The 20,182-nt window shown below is 46.7% G+C and overlaps 1 protein-coding gene across 1 annotated transcript; it reads left to right on the top strand.

Annotated features, from left to right (window-relative positions):
• The first annotated feature begins 4,312 nt into the window (after positions 1-4,312).
• On the top strand, positions 4,313-19,539 carry GABPB2 (GA binding protein transcription factor subunit beta 2). The gene is made up of 9 exons (XM_033174643.1): positions 4,313-4,393; positions 6,363-6,502; positions 7,775-7,942; positions 9,952-10,146; positions 11,428-11,578; positions 11,710-11,823; positions 13,831-14,013; positions 15,781-15,935; positions 19,205-19,539. Exons 2-9 carry the CDS (start codon positions 6,395-6,397, stop codon positions 19,490-19,492), a joined length of 1,362 nt encoding a protein of 453 aa, XP_033030534.1. The 5' UTR covers positions 4,313-4,393; positions 6,363-6,394; the 3' UTR covers positions 19,493-19,539.
• The last annotated feature ends 643 nt before the right edge of the window (positions 19,540-20,182 follow it).

Below are 20,182 nucleotides of genomic sequence, written 5' to 3'. Positions count from 1 at the left end.
GGGTGGATCTACACACAGGGAGAAAATGCTTATTTTCTGGAGGGATGCAGGGGTATGCATACCTCTAAACATTTTGTGAATCTTTGTACTTTTGTCCATTTACTGTATTTATTTCCCCCGATTCGAACTATAAAATGGTGGTTTTCTTGAGTCAAAATGAGAGTACCCCTAAACATTTTTTTTAAAGCACTGTAGATACGTCAAAAATTATAACGAAAGGGTGGGGGGGGGGAACTCTATGTAAAATCGCGTAGAAAGTTTTTCTGCTCTACAGCGCCATCTGGTGTCACAGTGTTATAACACATATAAAACACTTTTTCTTTATACTAATGTAGCCGAGTTGGGTGCCAGAGGCAGTTTTAAGGCAGCATGACTGATGTGGCTGCACTGGATGCCGTGCTGCAGGGGGGTGAGGCGCCACAAAAATGCTGTAGAACGGTGGTGGGTGCTGAATTTTAGCATTTCACGGGCTGCTGCTGAAATGCGAGAGCCCAAGTTCTGCCACTGTTGGTCAGTGTCCCCTTCGCCCAAACGCACCGATGAAGCACAATGCAAAACCTTGCATGTCCACGTTCCTGATCAACGTCCGTCCAGCCTCTGTGTAAATACCTTTTGGGGCAGGGCAGCCGGCCACCTCCCATTTGCCCTATCGAACCAGCCTCCATTACAACGGTGAAGGATATTATCCCATGGGCAGAGTTGGTGCCCATTTTCACTGCCAGTCTGGTCGGTTTCTGCAGAATGACTTGGGCCAGCCTTGTCGTGACAATCAGAGGACCAGACAGCAAGGGATGCGATAGGAGGAGATCTCACCCGAAGGCACCAGGTTTGGGAAGTCCGACTCTATAGAGTGTGCGAAAAAAAGGAAGGATTTTTTAAAGATAGATAGATAGATGTTTATATGGCATTTGCGCCCATCATACAATACAATCATACAATACAAAACAAGCAGTCAATCAAAAATCAGATAAAATCAAATAAAACGACGACCCAATACAGGCCGCGGATATAAGATAAGATAAGATAAGATTTATTTATTGTCATTGTCCGTATATACACAGTATACACAACAACGAAAATCAAACACCCAAAGACCGGATTTACCATACACATTTGCACATATCTCCAACACTCTCATCCTTATTAAAAATAATCTATTAAAACATAACATAATCCAGAGTATAACATAACCTATTAAAAGCATAGCATAACCTAAGATCCTGTCTCATTCCCTACTACTCACTGCTTACTATTACTTACTACTGACCCTGAGATCATTATTAAGTGCAATCAAAGCTCTTGGATAGAAACTATTCAGAAGGCGTGTGGTTCGAGTTTTCATTATCCTGTATCTTCTGCCCGAAGGCAACAGTTCAAAAAGGTTGTGAGCAGGATGGGTGGGATCTCTCAGGATGTTGTGTGACTTCTTCAAACAGCGAGACGTGAAGATCTCGTCCAGGGTTGGTAGTTGGAGCCCAATAACATTCTGGGCAATTTTAATTATTCTCTGTAAAGCCTTTTTATCCGTTACAGAGCTGCTCCCATACCACGATAGTATACTATAGGTTAAGACACTCTCAATGGTACTGTGATAATAGGACAGGAGTAGGTGCTGAGATAGATTCAATCCCCTGAGCATTCTCAGGAAATACAACCTCCCCTGCACCTTCCTCACAGCCATATTAATATTTACAGTCCATGAGAGGTATAATAACAAAACTCACAGGGAGCAATATTATTACTTTGATAAAATATATCTAAAAAGAATTAAGGTTAAAATTTAGGCACCCAAAACTAAAACCAATGTCTAATTCTATTTTTGAAAAACATATCTAATAATCAGTAATCGGCAGACATCCCATTTTGTCTCTTGTGCGAGATGACGGCTGTTAGGAATCTAGCAACCTGTAGAGTTATATAAGGGTCCACATCTTGGAGAACCCAAGCAAGACGTAGGACAGCTGGCTTATCAGCAATGGACTGAATTATCGGATTTAATATACTGGCACATATCGATCTGTACATAGGGCAATTGAACATTACATGCTGTAGAGATTCAGTTGATTTATTTTCACAGGCACAAATAAAGGAGGGAGTCGGAGAAAAGGGGGTGTTAGAAAATGATTGAAAGGGTGTGTGTGTGTGTAAAAAGAGAAAGGAGAGTGTGGCAGAAAGGGAAAGAGAAAAGATAAACAGAAAAAGAAGGGAAAGGGAGTGGCACAGAGAGAAAAGCTCGCTCTTGGCACTTCTGTTGTCTGATGCCAACATGCAGCCGCACACAGATTTTCCTCCCCAAGGGAGAGTGGCCCTTGACATAGGGGACTCCTGGCCTACACAAATCCTTAAGTTGACCACAACCCAGACTAACCCCCCCCCCCACAGCTTCTGTTAACCCAGCCTGTGCCAAGTCAAACGAAAAGGCGGCCTGCCCGTATGTCTCACGGAGTTACGAGAGAAGAATGGGACTTTGAATACCCGAACAGTGCAGTGGGGCCCAATGCATCATGGCTTCCCAGCGCCGGACAAAAGCCTCATTTCAAAAGGCCGCAAGATGCCTGTTCGCACCATGCAGGCTTTGCTCAAAGCCGGGCTGAAGGCCTCGTCGATGGCGGTGGCTGATGGCGAGGAAAACACATGAACTAAGGCCTCAAGCGTAATAAATTGCGGGGTGTGGAGGCAGCGGACAAGGAGAGGCTCTGTTTCCTTAGAAAGGGAAGCCTTTCTTTTGGGGGACGACACAGTTCGGACGCCTTTGAGGGATTCATCGGACGACGCCCCTGATGCTGCGCATCGCCACGGCCTCCGTATACCGGGTGGGAAAAGTTTCCTGAAATGGGCAAGAAGTGGAATAAGTGGAGTCCTTCCAAATCTCACAGTGTGCTGCTGCATGGATAGTTTAAGTACATTTCGTGAAGTTTAATCCTAATGGGAGAATCACAGGTCAGTGTGCAGATTGGCTGCCTCGAGTGCAGAAGGTGCCAAGTTCGGTCCCCAGTCACATCTGCTGGTAGGACTGGGGGGAATCTCCCATTAGAAATCCTGGAGAGCTGCTGCCAGTCAGTGTAGACAGTGCTGAGCTGGATGGACCAATGGTCTGGCTGGGTATGAGGCTGCAAGCACCTCCCTATTCAAGAATTATGGGAATTGTAGTTTACCATTGTCAGAGCTACGGTTCCCTGCACCTTTAACAATTGCAGGTTGAATGAACTTCACGCCTGTGGCAGCAATTGTAAATGTGCTGAGCTAGATGATTTTAATTTTTTTTATTTCTTATTTTATTTCCTATATCTATTTAGACAAATTTACTTAGACAATACATTTCCCGCTAATTGCTTTTGTCTCCAACTGGTGCACAAGGAACGCAGCGTAAAGGGGGAAAAAATTAAAAATCGGTCAAGGCTCTAAACTCCATAGGATTTAAATTTTTAATAAAAAGAATGCAATGTAAGAAATAATGGGAGTGGTTAAAATACAATTAGAAGCCAATGCAAACATTTAACGCGGCATCTCGCCTCGGGCCACTTGTGTAGAGTTCGTGAAACACAGTCTGGGACCCCAGAAGAAAGGAATAAAAATAATTTTAAAATGACTTTTTGAAAAATATCAACAAATTTAGATTCACACTAAGGCAAACCAGTGCAAAAGAATGAAGCAGTAAGTCACGAATAACGTCTCCTCTCTGAAGCAGAAAAATAAGCTGAAGACGTTTGTGTTGATGTTTTTGGGCAGATTTTAGCTTTGGAAAAGTCACCAATATTCAGCTTGCAGTTTATCGCCATAGAGAAGCCCATGGCTAGAGCGGCTCCATCGCTCAGCGCCCATAGACTCTGAGCCTCCAGGGCGGTCTTCAGTCTTACCATAGAAATGAGAGGGATAGAGAGGAAGGGGGGGGAAACCCTGAGGGGCTAACATGGCCGCTCCCTATAGAGGTGGCGAGGGATAGAGCGTCCGAGAAAGTAATCGGGGCAACCATGGCCGCTTACCGTTGTACCATGGAGATGGCGACGGATAGAGCGGCAACCTCTTCTAGGAGAGAGCAGGAGAACGCATGTCGGAGGAAGGGGAGGGCTTTTCCCTATACGTACCGGATATATAGATTGTGCGACGCTCTAAGGCTTCCTCCCTCACCTCGGTGGCTTCGTTTTTAAACCCAACCGAGGCGCATTTCCGGTTCCGCCATTTTGCCTCCCTTTCGGCGCCGAGGGGGGAGGGGAGGAGAGGGGAGGGGCTTGAAAAGCAAAACCAGTTTAAATATATATATATATTTCATGATGATAATAACAACCTATATTTTTTTAAAAGCCTAAGGCAATTTTTTTTTTTTGAAAAAAGGAAATATGCCGGTAGGAAGTTAGGAGAGGAGAAGAACCGAACCCCAGGCGCCTCTGAGGGGGGTGAGTTCAAGGGGGAAAGAGGGTGGAGGGGGGTCGTTGTTGTTCGGGGGTGGGGGTGGGAGCCGGTTTGTGTTATGGGGAGGGGGCAGTTGGCGTGAGGTGATGAGGCGGCGGAGACCCAAGAGAGAGAGAGAGAAAGAAAGAAAGAAAGAAAGAAAGATAGATAGATAGAAAGAAAGAAAGAGACGACCTCGCAGGGCTGTTGTGGAGGCGAGATGGCGGGGAAAAGAGAGAGAGAGAAAGAAAGAAAGAAAGAAAGAGGGGAAAGCGCCACGTCCGCCGCCTCGAGTTCCTCGGAGGAAAGGGCGGCCCTTAGAAATAACGCTGGATTTAATGCAGGAATCAACAAACACACAAATGCTTTGAGGCTTCTTCTGCTTCTTCTTTTTAATGAAGCTGTATATATAAACAAACAGATAAATACTGGGAGCAATGACAATAAATTAATAGAAACTTGGAACAGCCGCACCAAGCAAAGCGGATCCTGCCCCACACAAATATACTGTGTGTGTGTGTGTATGTAAGTATGTATGTATATATATATATATATGTGTGTGTATATATATATATATATATATATATATATATATATATTAAAAACACGCTTCAAACTAAGGGAAGTTTCCCCCCCCCCCCTAACGCGTTTGCTAGTTTTCAAGGTTGCAGAAGACTCCCTTGGGGCAGCAAGATCTGTAAGTGGAGCGATGGGAGTGGTTTTCTCCCCCCCCCTAAAATGGGTATCGAGGATGATGGATTTAATTTGGCTTCATTCCCACGAGACACCTCGAAGCCCTTTGCCGTATAATGACGGACGTGTGCACATTTATAATGTAATATCTAAAATGTAATACACACGCACGCACACACATACACACACATATATATATATGGGGAGGGGACAGAAAAAGGATGTTGAAAAAGGACAGGAGGGCCATGGGCTCTTGCAAATACACTTGAGTGGAAATACAAGAAACAAGCACACTTCTCTCCTCTCCTGTAACCCCACTTTTGGGTCCTGCCTTTGGTGGGGATACAGAGGAAGGAGGAGGAGGAGGCCTCCCCCCCTTTTTGCCTTATCTCTTGTTTTTTTTTTGGGGGGGGGAGACATGCCTGCCTCTGTGGGTGGATGCCATGTGCATTTCAATGAAATATTAGCGTTCGCTTTCCCCCGCAGTTTTATTATTTGTACATACACCTGCATATGTGTGCGATGTAAATATCAAGTGGAAAACATCCTATATGTGTTTATTTTAAATACGTGTACAGTGGTGCCTCGCAAGACGAAATTAATTCGTTCTGCGAGTGCTGTCGTATAGCGAAAATTTCATATTGCGAAGCACCAACGGGGGAAGAGCGGTTTGACGAAAAAAAAAATTGTGAAAATTTTTCGTCTTGCGAGGCAAGCCCATAGGAAAATTAATCTTGCGAGTCAGCCTTTCGCTAACGAATGCCTTTCATCTAGCGAGGCATTCGTCTAGCGAGGCATTCGTCTAGCGAGGTACCACTGTATACACTTTCACATTCAGTAATTCTGTTCCCTTTGACAAGTCTTGCCATACTGCTTGATGGTGGCTAGGAAACCTCTGAACGGTTTGCAGAGGTATCACGTGTATCTTTCGTGTAAAGGTTTCTAGGGGGTTGGTTTGCCCTGTTGCAGCAAGATCAAGGAAGCGCCTCCTGGCAGACAGCTAGGCCAGTGGCAAGGGATGATGGGAGGTGGAGTCCAAGGGCATCAGGAAGGCTTCTCACTCCCTGCTGTAAAGAATTGGCCTTGCTGTATTGTGAACCAGCGCTTAAGGTCTTACCTGTTGCACTGTCTTCCTGGAAAGTGGTTATAGGAGGGGCTTGAGCATTTAATAATTGCCATGCCTTTTAAAATGCTAAATTATAGCCTCAGGGACTTTGATGTCCTCTCATTGAATCGTACCGTATCCTCTGCTCTCTCTTCCACCCCATGTCAAACTCCAGATTTTTGAAACCACCTGTTCCCATGTATCAAGATGTCCCTGGTGGACCTGGGGAAGAGGCTGCTGGAAGCGGCTCGCAAAGGCCAAGATGACGAAGTCAGGACGTTGATGGCAAACGGTGCGCCTTTCACTACGGACTGGGTGTGTATGGAGGGCAACAATATTGCAGGGGACAGGAGAGGAAAATTGGGGGAAGGAGGAGGGTTCTTTTGCTGGGACCACAGCAACAAATTCATGGCTACTAGTCACGGTGGCTCTGCCCTGCCGGCACAGCTGGAGTTAGCAATGTTGCTGAAATCCATGGGAGAGGAGCGGGATGCCCTGCTGAAATCCGACTTGCTTGTTTCTTATGTACTGTAGAGCTATGGTCTATTTTTTAATGTATTGAATTTATATCCTGCCCTTTGTCCCGAAGGAGCCCTGGGAGCAAGCAGATACAGTGGTACCTTGGTTCTCAAACTTGATCTGTTCTGGAAGTCTGTTCGACTCCCAAAACCATTCGGAAACCGAGGTGTGATTTGTTCATCAACTAAGCCGTTTGAGAACCAAGGTACTACTGTATACAATTTAACAACAAAGCAAAACATTCTAAAACAGTTGTAAAAACAATTACCATTAAAAGCATCTGAAAGCAGGTACAGTTAGGAACATTCTAAAGGCAATTACAATGAAAAACATTTGTGCATCTAATGATCTTGAGGGTCTCTCTGTATCCTTCAGCCACCAAATTCCTGGGTAAACAGAAAAGTTTTCAGATTGCTCCTGGAAGTTAATGATGATGGTGACAGGTGCACTTTGCTAGGGAGAGCATTCCACAACTGGGGAGCCACTACTGAAAATGCCCTGTGATGGGTCAGTGCCAACCAGGCAGCCGCCAGTGGCGGCAGCATCAACAGGGTCTGGGGCATTTTGTACTGGGGAGGGCGCTGTTTTAGGTACTTGGGTCCCAAACCATTTAAGGCTTTATATGCTCATACTAACGCATCTGCTGAAATAAATAATCGTGGATTTGTGAACAGTATATTATGACTATTCTGTGCAGCTCTGTCTGCACCAGTTTCAGAGAAACCCACATTTGCAGCCTCTCAGACGGTTTTGGACTCCCAACTCCCATCAGCATACCTGCCCATTGGCTGTGCTAATGTGGCATGGTGGGAGCTGGAAGCCATTGACATCTACACACTTGTTATAGAAGACTGCATGGTCAACTGAAGCCATTTGTCCCCCACTCCCCTGTCCACAAGGCACAAAGTCCCAGCATACCTCCTGAGTCACAGAGATTGCAAGCCGCCTTGAATACAAGGGCAGTGCCTGCAGAGTCATAGACAAGCCCGTTTATCGTGGAGTGTAGTCAGGGACGGTGGACTATGCGGTAAGAAGGTGGTAACGTTTTCCTGTTCACTGGTCCGGCAGTTGGGAACATCCCCTCTTCACCTGGCAGCTCAGCATGGCCACTATTCCACGGCGGAAGTCCTGCTCCGAGCGGGAGTGAGCAGAGATGCACGGACCAAGGTGGACAGGACGCCGCTGCACATGGCGGCCGCTGATGGGCACTCGCACATCGTGGAGCTCCTCATCAGGGTAAGCGAGGTTCTGCTGTGAGCGAGGCGTAACGGGGGTGGCTTTTAAAAGGGGGTTGGACAAACAGCTTCTAGTCATAATGGCTGTGTTCTGCCTCCCCTGTAGGAGGTAGAATGCCTCTTTATATATATATATAATTTTAAAAATATATTTTCTGTTCTACAATTTAAAATATTCATTTTTACATCCTTAAGATATCAATTACTTCCCGCTTCTCTTTCCATGGTTCATTTTACATATCATAAATCCCTGCATATTTTACAAAAACTATATCATTCAGTTTTCCATTATTGCATCCATCAAAACTCACTTACACTGTTGAATTTATCTTAATGCTGCCAACGTTTTCAAGTGTACACAGTTCTCCCCCATATATTCAATAAATGTTTTCCAATCTTCTTTAAATGTATGTTCTTCTTGTTCTCTTACTCTATGTGTTTAGTCTGCAAGCTGTGCATATTCTGTCCACTTAAGTTGCCATTCTTCTTTGGTTGGGACCTCACTCGATTTCCATTTCAGGGCTAGCGAAACATGGGCCGCAGTAGTCGCGTACATCAATTAACTTTTTTGACACCTGGGAAGTTCAGTCTGAATTATCCCCAACAGAAAGAACTCTGATTTTTTGGGGAAAGTACTTTTGAACATTTCCCCCCATTCATTATGGGTCATTTCCCAATACCCTTTTACAAGTCCACCACATAAGAAAGAACGCTCCCTCCACCTCTTTGCATCTCCAGCACTTATCTGATTCAGTCTTATACATCTTAGCAAGCCTACTCAAGAGTTAAATGCCACCTGTGAATCATTTTCAGGTAGTTCTTCAAAGAATAACATGCCTCTGAATACCAGCTGCAGTGAACCACAAGTGGGGAGTGTTGCTGTTGTGCTCAGGCCCTGCTTGCGGGCTTCCCATTGGGGTTGGTCCCTGTGAGAACAGGATGCTGGACTAAACGGGATCCCTTTGGCCCAAGATCCAGCAGCCAGGCTCTTCTTGCATTTGTTTTGAGATGGCGTTCACCAAATGTGGACCTTGTTGGGTTGACAGCCAGTCATTTATTTATTTTTAGAGCAAAAATCTTCAAAACGTTTATCTTTATTTATTTGTTGCACTTGCATCCCCAGTTGCTCAAGGTTTTCTCTCCCCATTTCATCCCCACAACAACCCTGTGAGGCAGGCTAGACTGAGAGGCAGCAACTCGCCCAAGGTCGCACCCAGCGAGCCATGGCTGAGTGGGGATTTGAACCCCTGTCCCCAAGGTCCTGGTCCGACACTGACCTCTTTACCATACCGGCTCTTGAATGCCATGGCTCTGTGGCGAAGCATCTGCTCTGCATGCAGAAGATCCAAGGTTCAATCAGCTTGGTCTGGGAAGGGCTTCAGATTTTAGTCCCAACAAGGAGTTCAGTGGATATACTCCCTTCTGAGCCTGTGCTCATCCCTCTTGGAGACTTGAGCAACGGTTAAGGGTTCCCGTCACTCTGCAAATGCAGCCACCAGGCGTCAGGTTGGGAATAACAGCAGAACCTAAAGTCCACCATCTGCTTTCACCCATAGAAGCAGTAATAAGAAATTATCCTCCATTCCCACTTATCTGCTGAACCTTCACTGATTCGTTTACCCACATCTTGCTTTTGTCATGGTGTCTTGTTCAGGCATAGGCAAACTCAGCCCTCCAGATGTTTTGGACTACAATTCCCATCATCTCTGACCATTGGTCCTGTTAGCTAGGGATCATGGGAGTTGTAGGCCAAAACATCTGGAGGGCCGAAGGTTGCCTATGCCTGGTCTTGTTGGTACATCGGGACAGACAAGCATAGTTGTATTCCTGTTGTCTTGACAGAGAAGCTGTGGCTAGAGTAGCATTTGCACTAGTGTAGAGAGCTGAAAAGCACTTCCTTGGAGCATCCTTGATGGCAGGGGCTGCTTGATTTCTTTGCAGCGTTCCCCAGGCTCCTCTTGAAATTTGCTTTGACCCATAGCTGCTGTTTCTCTTCCCTCTGCTCGTCAGAATGGTGCCGACGTGAATGCCAAGGACATGCTGAAGATGACTGCGTTGCACTGGGCGACGGAGCACAACCACCGCGACGTCATTGAGCTGCTCGTCAAGTACGGGGCCAACGTGCACGCCTTCAGCAAGTTTGACAAGTCTGCCTTTGACATCGCGCTGGACAAGAACAACCCAGAGACCTTGTTGATACTGCAGGTGGGAGAGAAACACTACCTTTTTGTTCCCAACGAAACACCAGCCCTGATAAATCGTATCTTAATGAGGACCTAAAAGGGAATTAAATATCCCAAACGCCCTCCAAAACAGCAGTGCTAATAATAATAATAATAATAATAGTAGTAGTAGTAGTAGTAGTAATAATAGTAATAATAATTTTAACTTGCTGTCTGGACCTCCATTGGCAAAGGCACTAATTGAGTTCCTTTTTGGAGGGTGTCCCCCAATCTAGGCACCCTCCCCACAAAAGGAGCACATCAGACAATGGGGGAAAGGGGTGAATAGGGGAGCAGGTAGAGGCCTTAGGGCAGGCATAGGCAAATTCAGCCCTCCAAATGTTTCGGGACTACAACTTCCATCATCCCTGACCACTGGTCCTGCTAGCTAAGGATGATGGGAGTTGTAGTCCCAAAACATCTGGAGGGCTGAGTTTGCCTATGCCTGCCTTAGGAGATCCTGGCCCAATACTGTTATCTGGATCTAGGATAATGCTATGCTTGTGACTAGCAATACCAGCATTTATCTTTTTTAGACCCAAAGGACCGTCACCTAAAGAAGACACTGCCCCTTTTAGATTTCTGATGTCTTTCTCCCACCTTGCAGCTGAAGCAGAATACGCCGACAAGCCTTGAAAGTTTAATTTCTTTTGACCCAAGGCAGTGGTTTTATCGATGTATTTGGCAAATTTTTTTTAGCAGTTTGCATGAAACGGTATAAAACATTCATTAAAAATACTGATGGAACCAAAGGTTCAAAACTAATGGGTGTCCAATTCATCGAAATAGAAATTAAACCAGAAGTTTTAAAAGCAGGCGGATGTAATAAGATTGCATGTCTGAGGGTGTGAAAAACGTTTTAAGCAGATGTTGTAAAGGGTATGGTAATATCAATGGGCAGGGAGTTCCGAAGTGTAAGTGCTGCCACACTGAAAGATGGATTGCTTGCATGTTTGAAACGGATGTAATGTGGCTCTTGTGAAAGCGGTTGAATGGGCACAGACGGAGCAAGGTGATTCCCCCTTGAGTTTGGCCGGGTACCAGATCGCCACCCAGTGCAGATCTCTGAGCCTGAAGTGTAACACGCTGGGAGTGTCTTGCTCCTGTCAGGGGTTGTGCCGCAAGAATGGCACTTTCTGGACCAAGGATTCTCCAGCAATCGGCTTGCAAAGAGGGGGCTGGATATGGCAACTGGAAGGCAGTTTTGGGGCAAGCGTTTAAGAAGGAACATCCGCCAGAGTCATGGCATCGTTCTCTTCCACAGGAGGCAATGCAAAACCAGGTCAACACCAACCCCGAGAGAGTGAACCCGGTCCCAGGCTCCGTCACCGTGGGCCAGCCGTTTATTTTGGCCTCAGGGGACATGATGAGTCTGGCCAGCATCGTCTCCTCGGCAGGCACCAAAACAACCTCAGGTAGGACTCTGGAAACGGCCACAGCCACTTCCTCCCCTCTTGCTGTGTCAACACAGGATAGTGGAACCGCCTCTGCGCGTGTCTGTCACTCTGTTAACATCCTTTGTTCTTTCTTCCACCCTCCTGGGCAGGCGATTCCCACATTTCCACAGTGCAGTTTCCAAACTCAACAACCTCAGTCCTCGCCACGCTGGCAGCCATTGCAGAAGCCTCCGGCCCGCTTTCCAACTCAAACAGAGCCCCCGGTAGGTCGAAAGGAATCTGGGAATTAGTCGCCAAGGATGGGAAACACCTATGCTTCTACAAGATTTAATCTCTGCAACAAAAAACTCTACACTTGCACTATATAAAACCCTACTTGACAGGAAGAAATATGATCTAGAATATGATAGACAAAAATGGAGTGAAGAGTTAGGGGTACAGATAACTAATGATGTATGGGATTCAAGTATAAACTCAATAGAAATAGCCTCTATGGATTTAAGACTAAGACTTATTCAACAGAAAATAATATTTAGAGTCCATTGGACCCCAGCAAAACTATACCAGAAGAAAATAACAAGTGCAGACAATTGCTGGAGGTGTGGGAGTAAAATGGCGAACTTAGTACATATGTTGATTAATTGCCCGATGATAAGATCATTTTGGTGTGAGGTGAGGATATTTATAGCAAGAGTAATAAAAAGGAATTGTCATTTAGGGGAACTAAATTTAATTCTAAATTATATTCCGGAAATGTGGGAGACTTCAGGGGGTCAAAAAAAAATGGATATACCGTGCTATATTAGAAGCAAAAAAACTTGTTTTGATGAATTGGAAAAGCCGTAAAAAGATTCAATTGAGCACATGGATTGATAATATGGACAGATTAGCTACATATGAACGAATTGCATGTCGTCGCAAATTAAGAATGGATAAATATGAAGAAATCTGGAATGAATATTTAAGTGATAAGGCGGACAGAGGTGGGAGGTAGAGGGAGGCGAGAGAGGTGGGGAAATAGTGTTGTAAAAAAAAAAGGTGTAGTCAGAGGTATATAGTGTATTTAAATTTGAATTGTCAAACTGTGTTATTATTGTTATGGTTTTTATTGTTTGTGTTTTTTGTGGTTGATGCTTGTATCAAAAAAACAAAAAAAGATTAAAAAAAAAAAACCAAGGATGGGTGGATAGACTTTGGGCAATGTCTCCCTATGCAGGCTGCCTTGACGCCATCTCTGCTCCCTCTCCAGCAGCCCTTCCTGTCTGTCCAGATCGTAAGCAGAGGGATGGGATTGGCTTAATGCCTAGCTCGCTGGACTTACCCCAGTAACCTTGTGGGCATTGTAAATAGTTAGTTAGTTATAGTAGCGAGCTCTTCCATGAATGCTAGTAATAAAAATAAACAGAAGAACAATACAGAAAAGTTACAGGATCCTATAAACAAGGCCAATAAACAAACAATTACATCATAAGGTAAACGAACAAAATTACAACACGAATTAATATTTCCAATTTAACAAAATGCAGGCCTCAAGGCCAGCAGGGCTGCCAGGTACCCACTGCTTAACCCCTGAGAGGCCTGTTTTAAAGGCACACTTCTGAAATATTTAGGGGTAGGATGAGGAACCAGCGACTCTTCAGATGCTGAATCCAACCCCCAGCAGCCAGCAAGGCCGGAGGATGTAGACGCAGCAACATCTGGATAGCAACAAACTCCCCATCCCTGTTCAGATCCTCACAAGCCTTTTTTTTTAAAAAAAGATGTGGAAATCACAAAGAGCTAGGAGTGTTACTCTGCTAAAGTTACTTCCCCTCCAATCACCCCATTGTGCATTTTAAATCAGGGAGAGGCAAACTGCCCCCCCCCCCCAAGCAGGACAAATAGGGGTGAGCATCCGGCAGGTCTCAGGTCCCGCCAGTCCTGAGTTAGGCCAGCCAAGGTCTGTGTGTTCAGAAAACGGCCATGCCCCTACACAAATAAGGATGCAGAAAACCCTTCTGTTTTCTGTGCTGCCATGAGGTCTAGAAACCTCGTTTTGAAAATTGAGTTTCTCGAGCCCATTCTAACAAACGTGAAAACCGCAGCTGCGTGTGGGTTGCTAGACCTCATTTGTTCATTTTCTTTGTGGCATCAGATCATAAGCGCTGTGTTTGTCCAGGTGGCCACCAAAGCTGTGTTTTTAAGCTCTTTCCTCCCTGGTTAAATTTTTAAAAAAGAAACAGAAGCAGCTGAGCTCATGCATTTGACTTCTTTCTTTCTCTTTTTTGCAGCGCCTGAGGAAACAGTGGACTCCAGCTCTGCCAATTCCCCCCTCCAGCACGTGGTCAGTGGCGGGGGCCGGCGGATTATCACGATCATGACCGACGGCGTCCATCTGGGCAACCTCCAGGCGGCCCTTCCCAGTGGGGCCCTCGGCCAGCCCTTCATCGTGACAATGCAGAATGGGCAGCAAGGTAAAGGGGGGACTATGACGACTCCAGGGGAGAGGTACAAGCTGCTCCCTCCTGTTTGGGCTCAGCCAGCATCAAACAGAAGAGCAGGGAGTGTGTGTGTGTGTGGGGGGACACCTCTGGCCCTTCCAGTGTGGCTGGACACTGACTACATCTGGGAGGTGATACAAGAGCCACCTTCAAATAACTGGAGGAGAAAAGCAAGCTTGTTCTTTTGCTGCTCTGGAGGGAGGGGATCCCAAGCAGCAGTTTCAAATGACAAGAAAGGAGGAGGAGGAGGTGGAGGAGGAGGAGGAGCAGAAGAAGAAGAAGAAGAAGTGGAGGAGGAGGAGTTTGGATTTGATATCCTGCTTTATCACTACCCTAAGGTGGCACTGTGGGTTAAACCACAGAGCCTAGGGTTTGCTGATCAGATGGTCGGCGGTTCGAATCCCCGCGACAGAGTGAGCTCCTGTTGCTCGGTCCCAGCTCCTGCCAACCTAGCAGTTCGAAAGCACAAAAGTGCAAGTATATAAATAGGTACCGCTCCGGCGGGACGGTAAACGGCGTTTCCGTGCACTGCTCTGGTTCGCCAGAAGCGGCTTAGTCATGCTGGCCACATGACCCAGAAGCTGTACACCGGCTCCCTCGGCCAGTAACGCGAAATGAGCGCCGCAACCCCAGAGTCGGACACGACTGGACCTTATGGTCAGGGGTCCCTTTACCTTTTTTTAAGGAGTCTCCAAGCGGCTAACGTTCTCCTTTCCCTTCCTCTCCCACAACAAACACTCTGTGAGGTGAGTGGGGCTGAGAGACTTCAGAGAAGTGTGACTAGCCCCAAGGTCACCCAGCAGCTGCATGTGGAGGAGCGGGGAATCGAACCCGGTTCCCCAGATTACGAGACTACCACTCTTAACCACTACACCACACTGGCCAACCAAACATTAGGAAGAACTTTCTGATGGCAAGAGCTGTTTGACAGTGGAATGGACGGCCTCGGAAGGCGATGGACTCTCCTTCCTTGGAGGTTTTTAAGCAGAAGTTGGGTGGCCGTCAGTCAGGACTTCCTTAGCTGTGATTGCTGCCTTGCAGCGGTTTGGACTGATCACCACCCCTGACCTTTGGAGGGCATCCCTGGCTGGAAGGCACCAGGTTGGCAAAGGCCATCATATATCTTATCTTTTTGGCCTGGCAAACCAGACCTCATCTCTTCCCCCCCCCCACCTTCCCCTTCTACAGTCCCAACTGCGTGGGGCCACCCATCTGAAGGAACTTTGCTGAAGATCATGGGTATGAAATAGGGTTGCCGTTTGGAAAACCCCAAAGTTGATGAGCTTTTTAAAGACGAACACCAAAGTTGTTGAGATCCCCCCCCCCCCCCGATTGAGTTGTCTAAGATTCAGGACAAAGCCAGACGTCAAATCTGCCTTTAAAATCCCAGTAACGTCCTGCAAAATCCGGGCGTATGGCAGCCCTGTATAAAACAATAGAAACAATAATATAATAATTGTTATTATCTTTATTAGTATGCCACACTTCACTCTTAAGGTACCAAGGGGAGTTACAGCAATTTAAACACAGCGTTAAAGAAATTGAATTGAGCTATGAACTGAAGATGAACCGACCAAGCTCTGTTCTTGTAAAGGGATGAACGTGAACTGCAATTAATTGAGGCTGGAATGGCTCCCTTTTCAAAAACGGAACTTTCCAACCCCTGAGCAGCACCACATGCTTTCCTCCCCTCACCAGAATTCCCTGTGTCTTCCCTTCCCTCTCTGCCTCCTCTTGCAGTCCTCACAGTGCCTGCTGGTCAGGTTGCAGAAGAAACCATCATCGAGGAGCAAAGTGACAGCGATCACCACATAGTAGAGGAGGAGGAGGAGGAAGAGCCCCCTGCCAAGAAAATCAAGGTGGAGAAAGTTGCAGATGACCTGGAAGAAAGCAAGGTAAAGGCGGGGGGGGGGGGACCCAATGCCTTTTGGGCGCCCATGTCCTAGAATGGCGAGAGATTTTACTTACTTTTAAAAGTCGTACCTTGGATCCCGAACGCCCTGGAACTCGGACGTTTTGGCTCCCGAACAAATGAAACCCGGAAGTGATTGTTCTGGTTTGCGAATGTTCTTTTGGGAGCCGAATGTCCGACGGGGCTTCTGCGGCTTCCGATTGGCTGCAGGAGCTTCCTGCAGCCAGTCAGAAGCTGCGATTTGGTTTCCGAACGTTTTGGAAGTCGACTGGACTTCCAGAATGGATTCCGTTCAACTTCCGAGGTACGACTGTATTTATTTTGTTGCAATCACATCCCATCCTTTTTCCTCCCAAGAAACTAAATGTGGCACACCTGTAATTCCCACAGTAACGCTGTGAGGTAGGTTAGGCTGAGAGGCCGCGACTGGCCCAAGGAGCTTCATGGGCGAGTGGTGGGATTTGAACCCTGGTCTTTCCCAGGTCCTAGTCCGACACTCTTAAGCAAAATAAATAAATAAAATCTTTATTACGGTCCAGAGACCCAACAATTCATTATAAAGCAGTACACAGTTTCGACAGCCCGTCTTCAGGTTATATAAGCATTATGTACAGACTTAGGAATAGAGATCATTGGTTCTTGCCACCACCGATAGAAACTTCGCCACTGTTAATGTTCTATCATTTATCCGGTCTTCCAGTAGGAACCTGACATAGTAAGCCTCTGATTTTCCCGGGAAAAGTCTTAACAGGGGTAATATCAGTTCAGCCCTGGCTTGCTCGAATTTCACACAGTGCAGCAAAATATGCTTTACAGAGTCAATGTCTTGGGCACACGAGCACAGTCTGTCCTGATAAGGAACTCCTCTCGATCTGCCATCCAACACTGCAGAAGGGAAGACGTTAAGTCTGGCTTTTGTAAATTTGTTGTTGTTGTTCAGTCGTTCAGTCGTGTCCGACTCTTCGTGACCCCATGGACCAGAGCACGTCAGGCACGCCTATCCTTCACTGCCTCTCGCAGTTTGGCCAAACTCATGTTAGTAGCTTCAAGAACACTGTCCAACCATCTCATCCTCTGTCGTCCCCTTCTCCTTGTGCCCTCCATCTTTCCCAACATCAGGGTCTTTTCTAGGGATTCTTCTCTTCTCATGAGGTGGCCAAAGTACTGGAGCCTCAACTTCAGGATCTGTCCTTCTAGTGAGTACTCAGGGCTGATTTCTTTGAGAATGGATAGGTTTGATCTTCTTGCAGTCCACGGGACTCTCAAGAGTCTCCTCCAGCACCATAATTCAAAAGCATCAATTCTACGGCGATCAGCCTTCTTTATGGTCCAGCTCTCACTTCCGTACATTACTACTGGGAAAACCATAGCTTTAACTATACGGACTTTTGTCGGCAAGGTAATGTCTTTGCTTTTTAAGATGCTGTCTAGGTTTGTCATTGCTTTTCTCCCAAGAAGCAGGCGTCTTCTGATTTCGTGACTGCTGTCACCATCTGCAGTGATCATGGAACCCAAGAAAGTGAAATCTCTCACTGCCTCCATTTCTTCCCCTTCTATTTGCCAGGAGGTGATGGGACCAGTGGCCATGATCTTAGTTTTTTTGATGTTGAGCTTCAGACCATATTTTGCGCTCTCTTCTTTCACCCTCATTAAAAGGTTCTTCAATTCTTCCTCACTTTCTGCCATCAAGGTAGTATCATCAGCATATCTGAGGTTGTTGATATTTTTTCCGGCAATCTTAATTCCGGTTGGGGATTCATCCAGTCCAGCCTTTCGCATGATGTATTCTGCATATAAGTTAAATAAGCAGGGAGACAATATACAGCCTTGTCGTACTCCTTTCCCAATTTTGAACCAATCAGTTGTTCCATATCCAGTTCTAACTGTAGCTTCTTGTCCCACATAGAGATTTCTCAGGAGGCAAATGAGGTGATCCGGCACTCCCATTTCTTTAAGAACTTGCCATAGTTTGCTGTGGTCGACACAGTCAAATGCTTTTGCATAATCAATGAAGCAGAAGTAGATGTTTTTCTGGAACTCTCTGGCTTTCTCCATAATCCAGCGCATGTTTGCAATTTGGTCTCTGGTTCCTCTGCCCCTTCGAAATCCAGCTTGCACTTCTGGGAGTTCTCGGTCCACATACTGCTTAAGCCTGCCTTGTAGAATTTTAAGCATAACCTTGCTAGCGTGTGAAATGAGTGCAATTGTGCGGTAGTTGGAGCATTCTTTGGCACTGCCCTTCTTTGGGATTGGGATGTAGACGGATCTTCTCCAATCCTCTGGCCACTGCTGAGTTTTCCAAACTTGCTGGCATATTGAGTGCATATTGAGTGCTTTTGTAAATAGCCTTCGGTAATTAGGGACTGTCAGATTTTTAATATAAGCTGTCATCCTAAAGGCATGCCCATACCGCATTCCCACTGCCAGCGGACTACAGACTGTGTGTGAGCGACACTGCAGTTCACCGTGTGCAATATCCCAGTACGGAGCAGGAAAAGATGGACACCTGAGATAGCGATTGCAGCTGAGAATAGATTGAATCTACAAACTGTAATTAAGTTAAGATCAATTATTATCAACAATTCATCTGCAGAATCCTCCCTGACGGCTTACGAAAATCTTATTGAGTCCCTCCAGGATGTGGTCTCCGTTAGCATAAACCCAGCAAGCAAGCCTTGCATTGCTAAAGGGCGTTGTGGGTTTGATCAAGAGTGTCGTACAAAGAAGGAAGCTTTAAGGAAGGCCTACTTGGCCTATAGAAATGCCGGATTAAATTACATACCTCCATCCTATTTTAAAATGAAAAAAGAGTATAAAGCCCTTTTGGCCTCAAAAAAAAAAAAAGAAAGGGAGTACAAACCAAAATTCCTGGTCCCTGCTACTGAATGCTTCATTAAATAATGAAACTAAACTCTTTTGGCAACTGGTGTCCGACTCAATGAAAAATAGCTCCCCAGCACCCAGATGTGCCATCCCAGCTCAAGTTTGGGAGAACCACTTAAGCAAAAGTAGTTCTCCCTTTTTGCCAGAAAGATTTTACTCGTGTGGAATATTCCATCCCTTCGCAGAGGGAAGGTGGACGGGGCCTCTGTGCTTTTTTCCTCCGCAGCTCATGAGGTCTAGAACCTTGATTTCCCCCCAGCAGTAAACTGGGATTTTTAGCCCGGCCCTGCTCCACCATCCACCCCCCTCTCTCCAGCTGCCCTCACCCACCCCTCCTGACAAACCCATGGGTCTGCTTCCCCACTGTAGGACAGCCGCGAGAGGGAGATGTTGCAGCAGCAGCTGCAGGAGGCCAACCGGCGTGCTCAGGAGTACCGCAGCCGGCTGATGAAGAAGGAGCTGGAGGCCGAGGGGTACCGGCAGAAGCTGGAAGCCATGGACAGGCAGCAGGCCAACGGGACGGAAGAGGTTGCGGAGGACGACGGCGAAGGCCAGGCGGTCAGCTCTGCCGGCGTGTCGGAGGAGGAAGCCGTCAGCTCCACAGTGGACCTGGAACTCCCGACCGACGTCGCGGTGGAGACGGTCAGCACCTCGTAACCCTTCAGGTCTCCCTTTCGCTTACTTTCTTAAAATAGGAAAATCAACAGGATTAAAACCTGCCTGGGAAAGGGTAGAGCGGAGAGAAGGAAGCCACACCCCTCCCTCCAAAGAAACTCTGGACAAAAGTCCTTTTGTGGGGGACAGTTCCCGGGGAGGGGGGAGGACAGTCAACACCCCCCACCCCCTTTCCTGTCGGTTGTCTTCGCTTTTTTCCCTTTCAGAACAGGGCTTTAAAACACACACACAGCCATAAAATAAATGCCTTTTTTATAATCTCCCTAGCAGTTCAGAGAGAGATATTTTTGTTACTGTCGCCCGGAAGCCCTTTTTATAAGCTGCCAGCAAGTGACCTAAAGCACCGAACCAAACCTGACCTTTTTTTATAAGGAGGAGGCAGCCTTGCTGTCATGGTGCCAGCCCTCTCTAGCAAGGGGTGGGAACGCTGATGTGTGCAGCCCAGTTTCTTGGGGGGCCGGAGGCAGAAAACAGGAGCAGATGCACAGGACGTCCCCCCCCCGCCAAATGGCCCCAGTTGCTGAAGGACCCTGCATGCAAATTCCCCAGGAGGCACCCACTTTTCTGTTCCCCGAGGCCTTGACAGGGGTGTGACGAAGGCAGGCTCGCCTCTTAGAAACACGGGCAGCGGCTATTGTCAAAAGTATTGCCCTGGGTGCTGAGTCTCTGAGC

Source organism: Lacerta agilis, chromosome 17, assembly GCF_009819535.1.
Source record: "Lacerta agilis isolate rLacAgi1 chromosome 17, rLacAgi1.pri, whole genome shotgun sequence".
Lineage (NCBI taxonomy): Eukaryota > Metazoa > Chordata > Lepidosauria > Squamata > Lacertidae > Lacerta > Lacerta agilis.
This window is presented reverse-complemented; position numbering and strand designations above follow the sequence as displayed.

What these genes read in the sequence shown, in the direction of transcription:
- GABPB2 (XM_033174643.1), top strand. Translation starts at nt 6,395, where the DNA reads ATGTCCCTGGTGGACCTGGGGAAGAGGCTGCTGGAAGCGGCTCGCAAA. An exon ending in CGCCTTTCACTACGGACTGG is followed by an intron (nt 6,503 to 7,774) that starts GTGTGTATGGAG and finishes CTGGTCCGGCAG; the next exon opens with TTGGGAACATCCCCTCTTCA. An exon ending in ATGACCTGGAAGAAAGCAAG is followed by an intron (nt 15,936 to 19,204) that starts GTAAAGGCGGGG and finishes TCCCCACTGTAG; the next exon opens with GACAGCCGCGAGAGGGAGAT.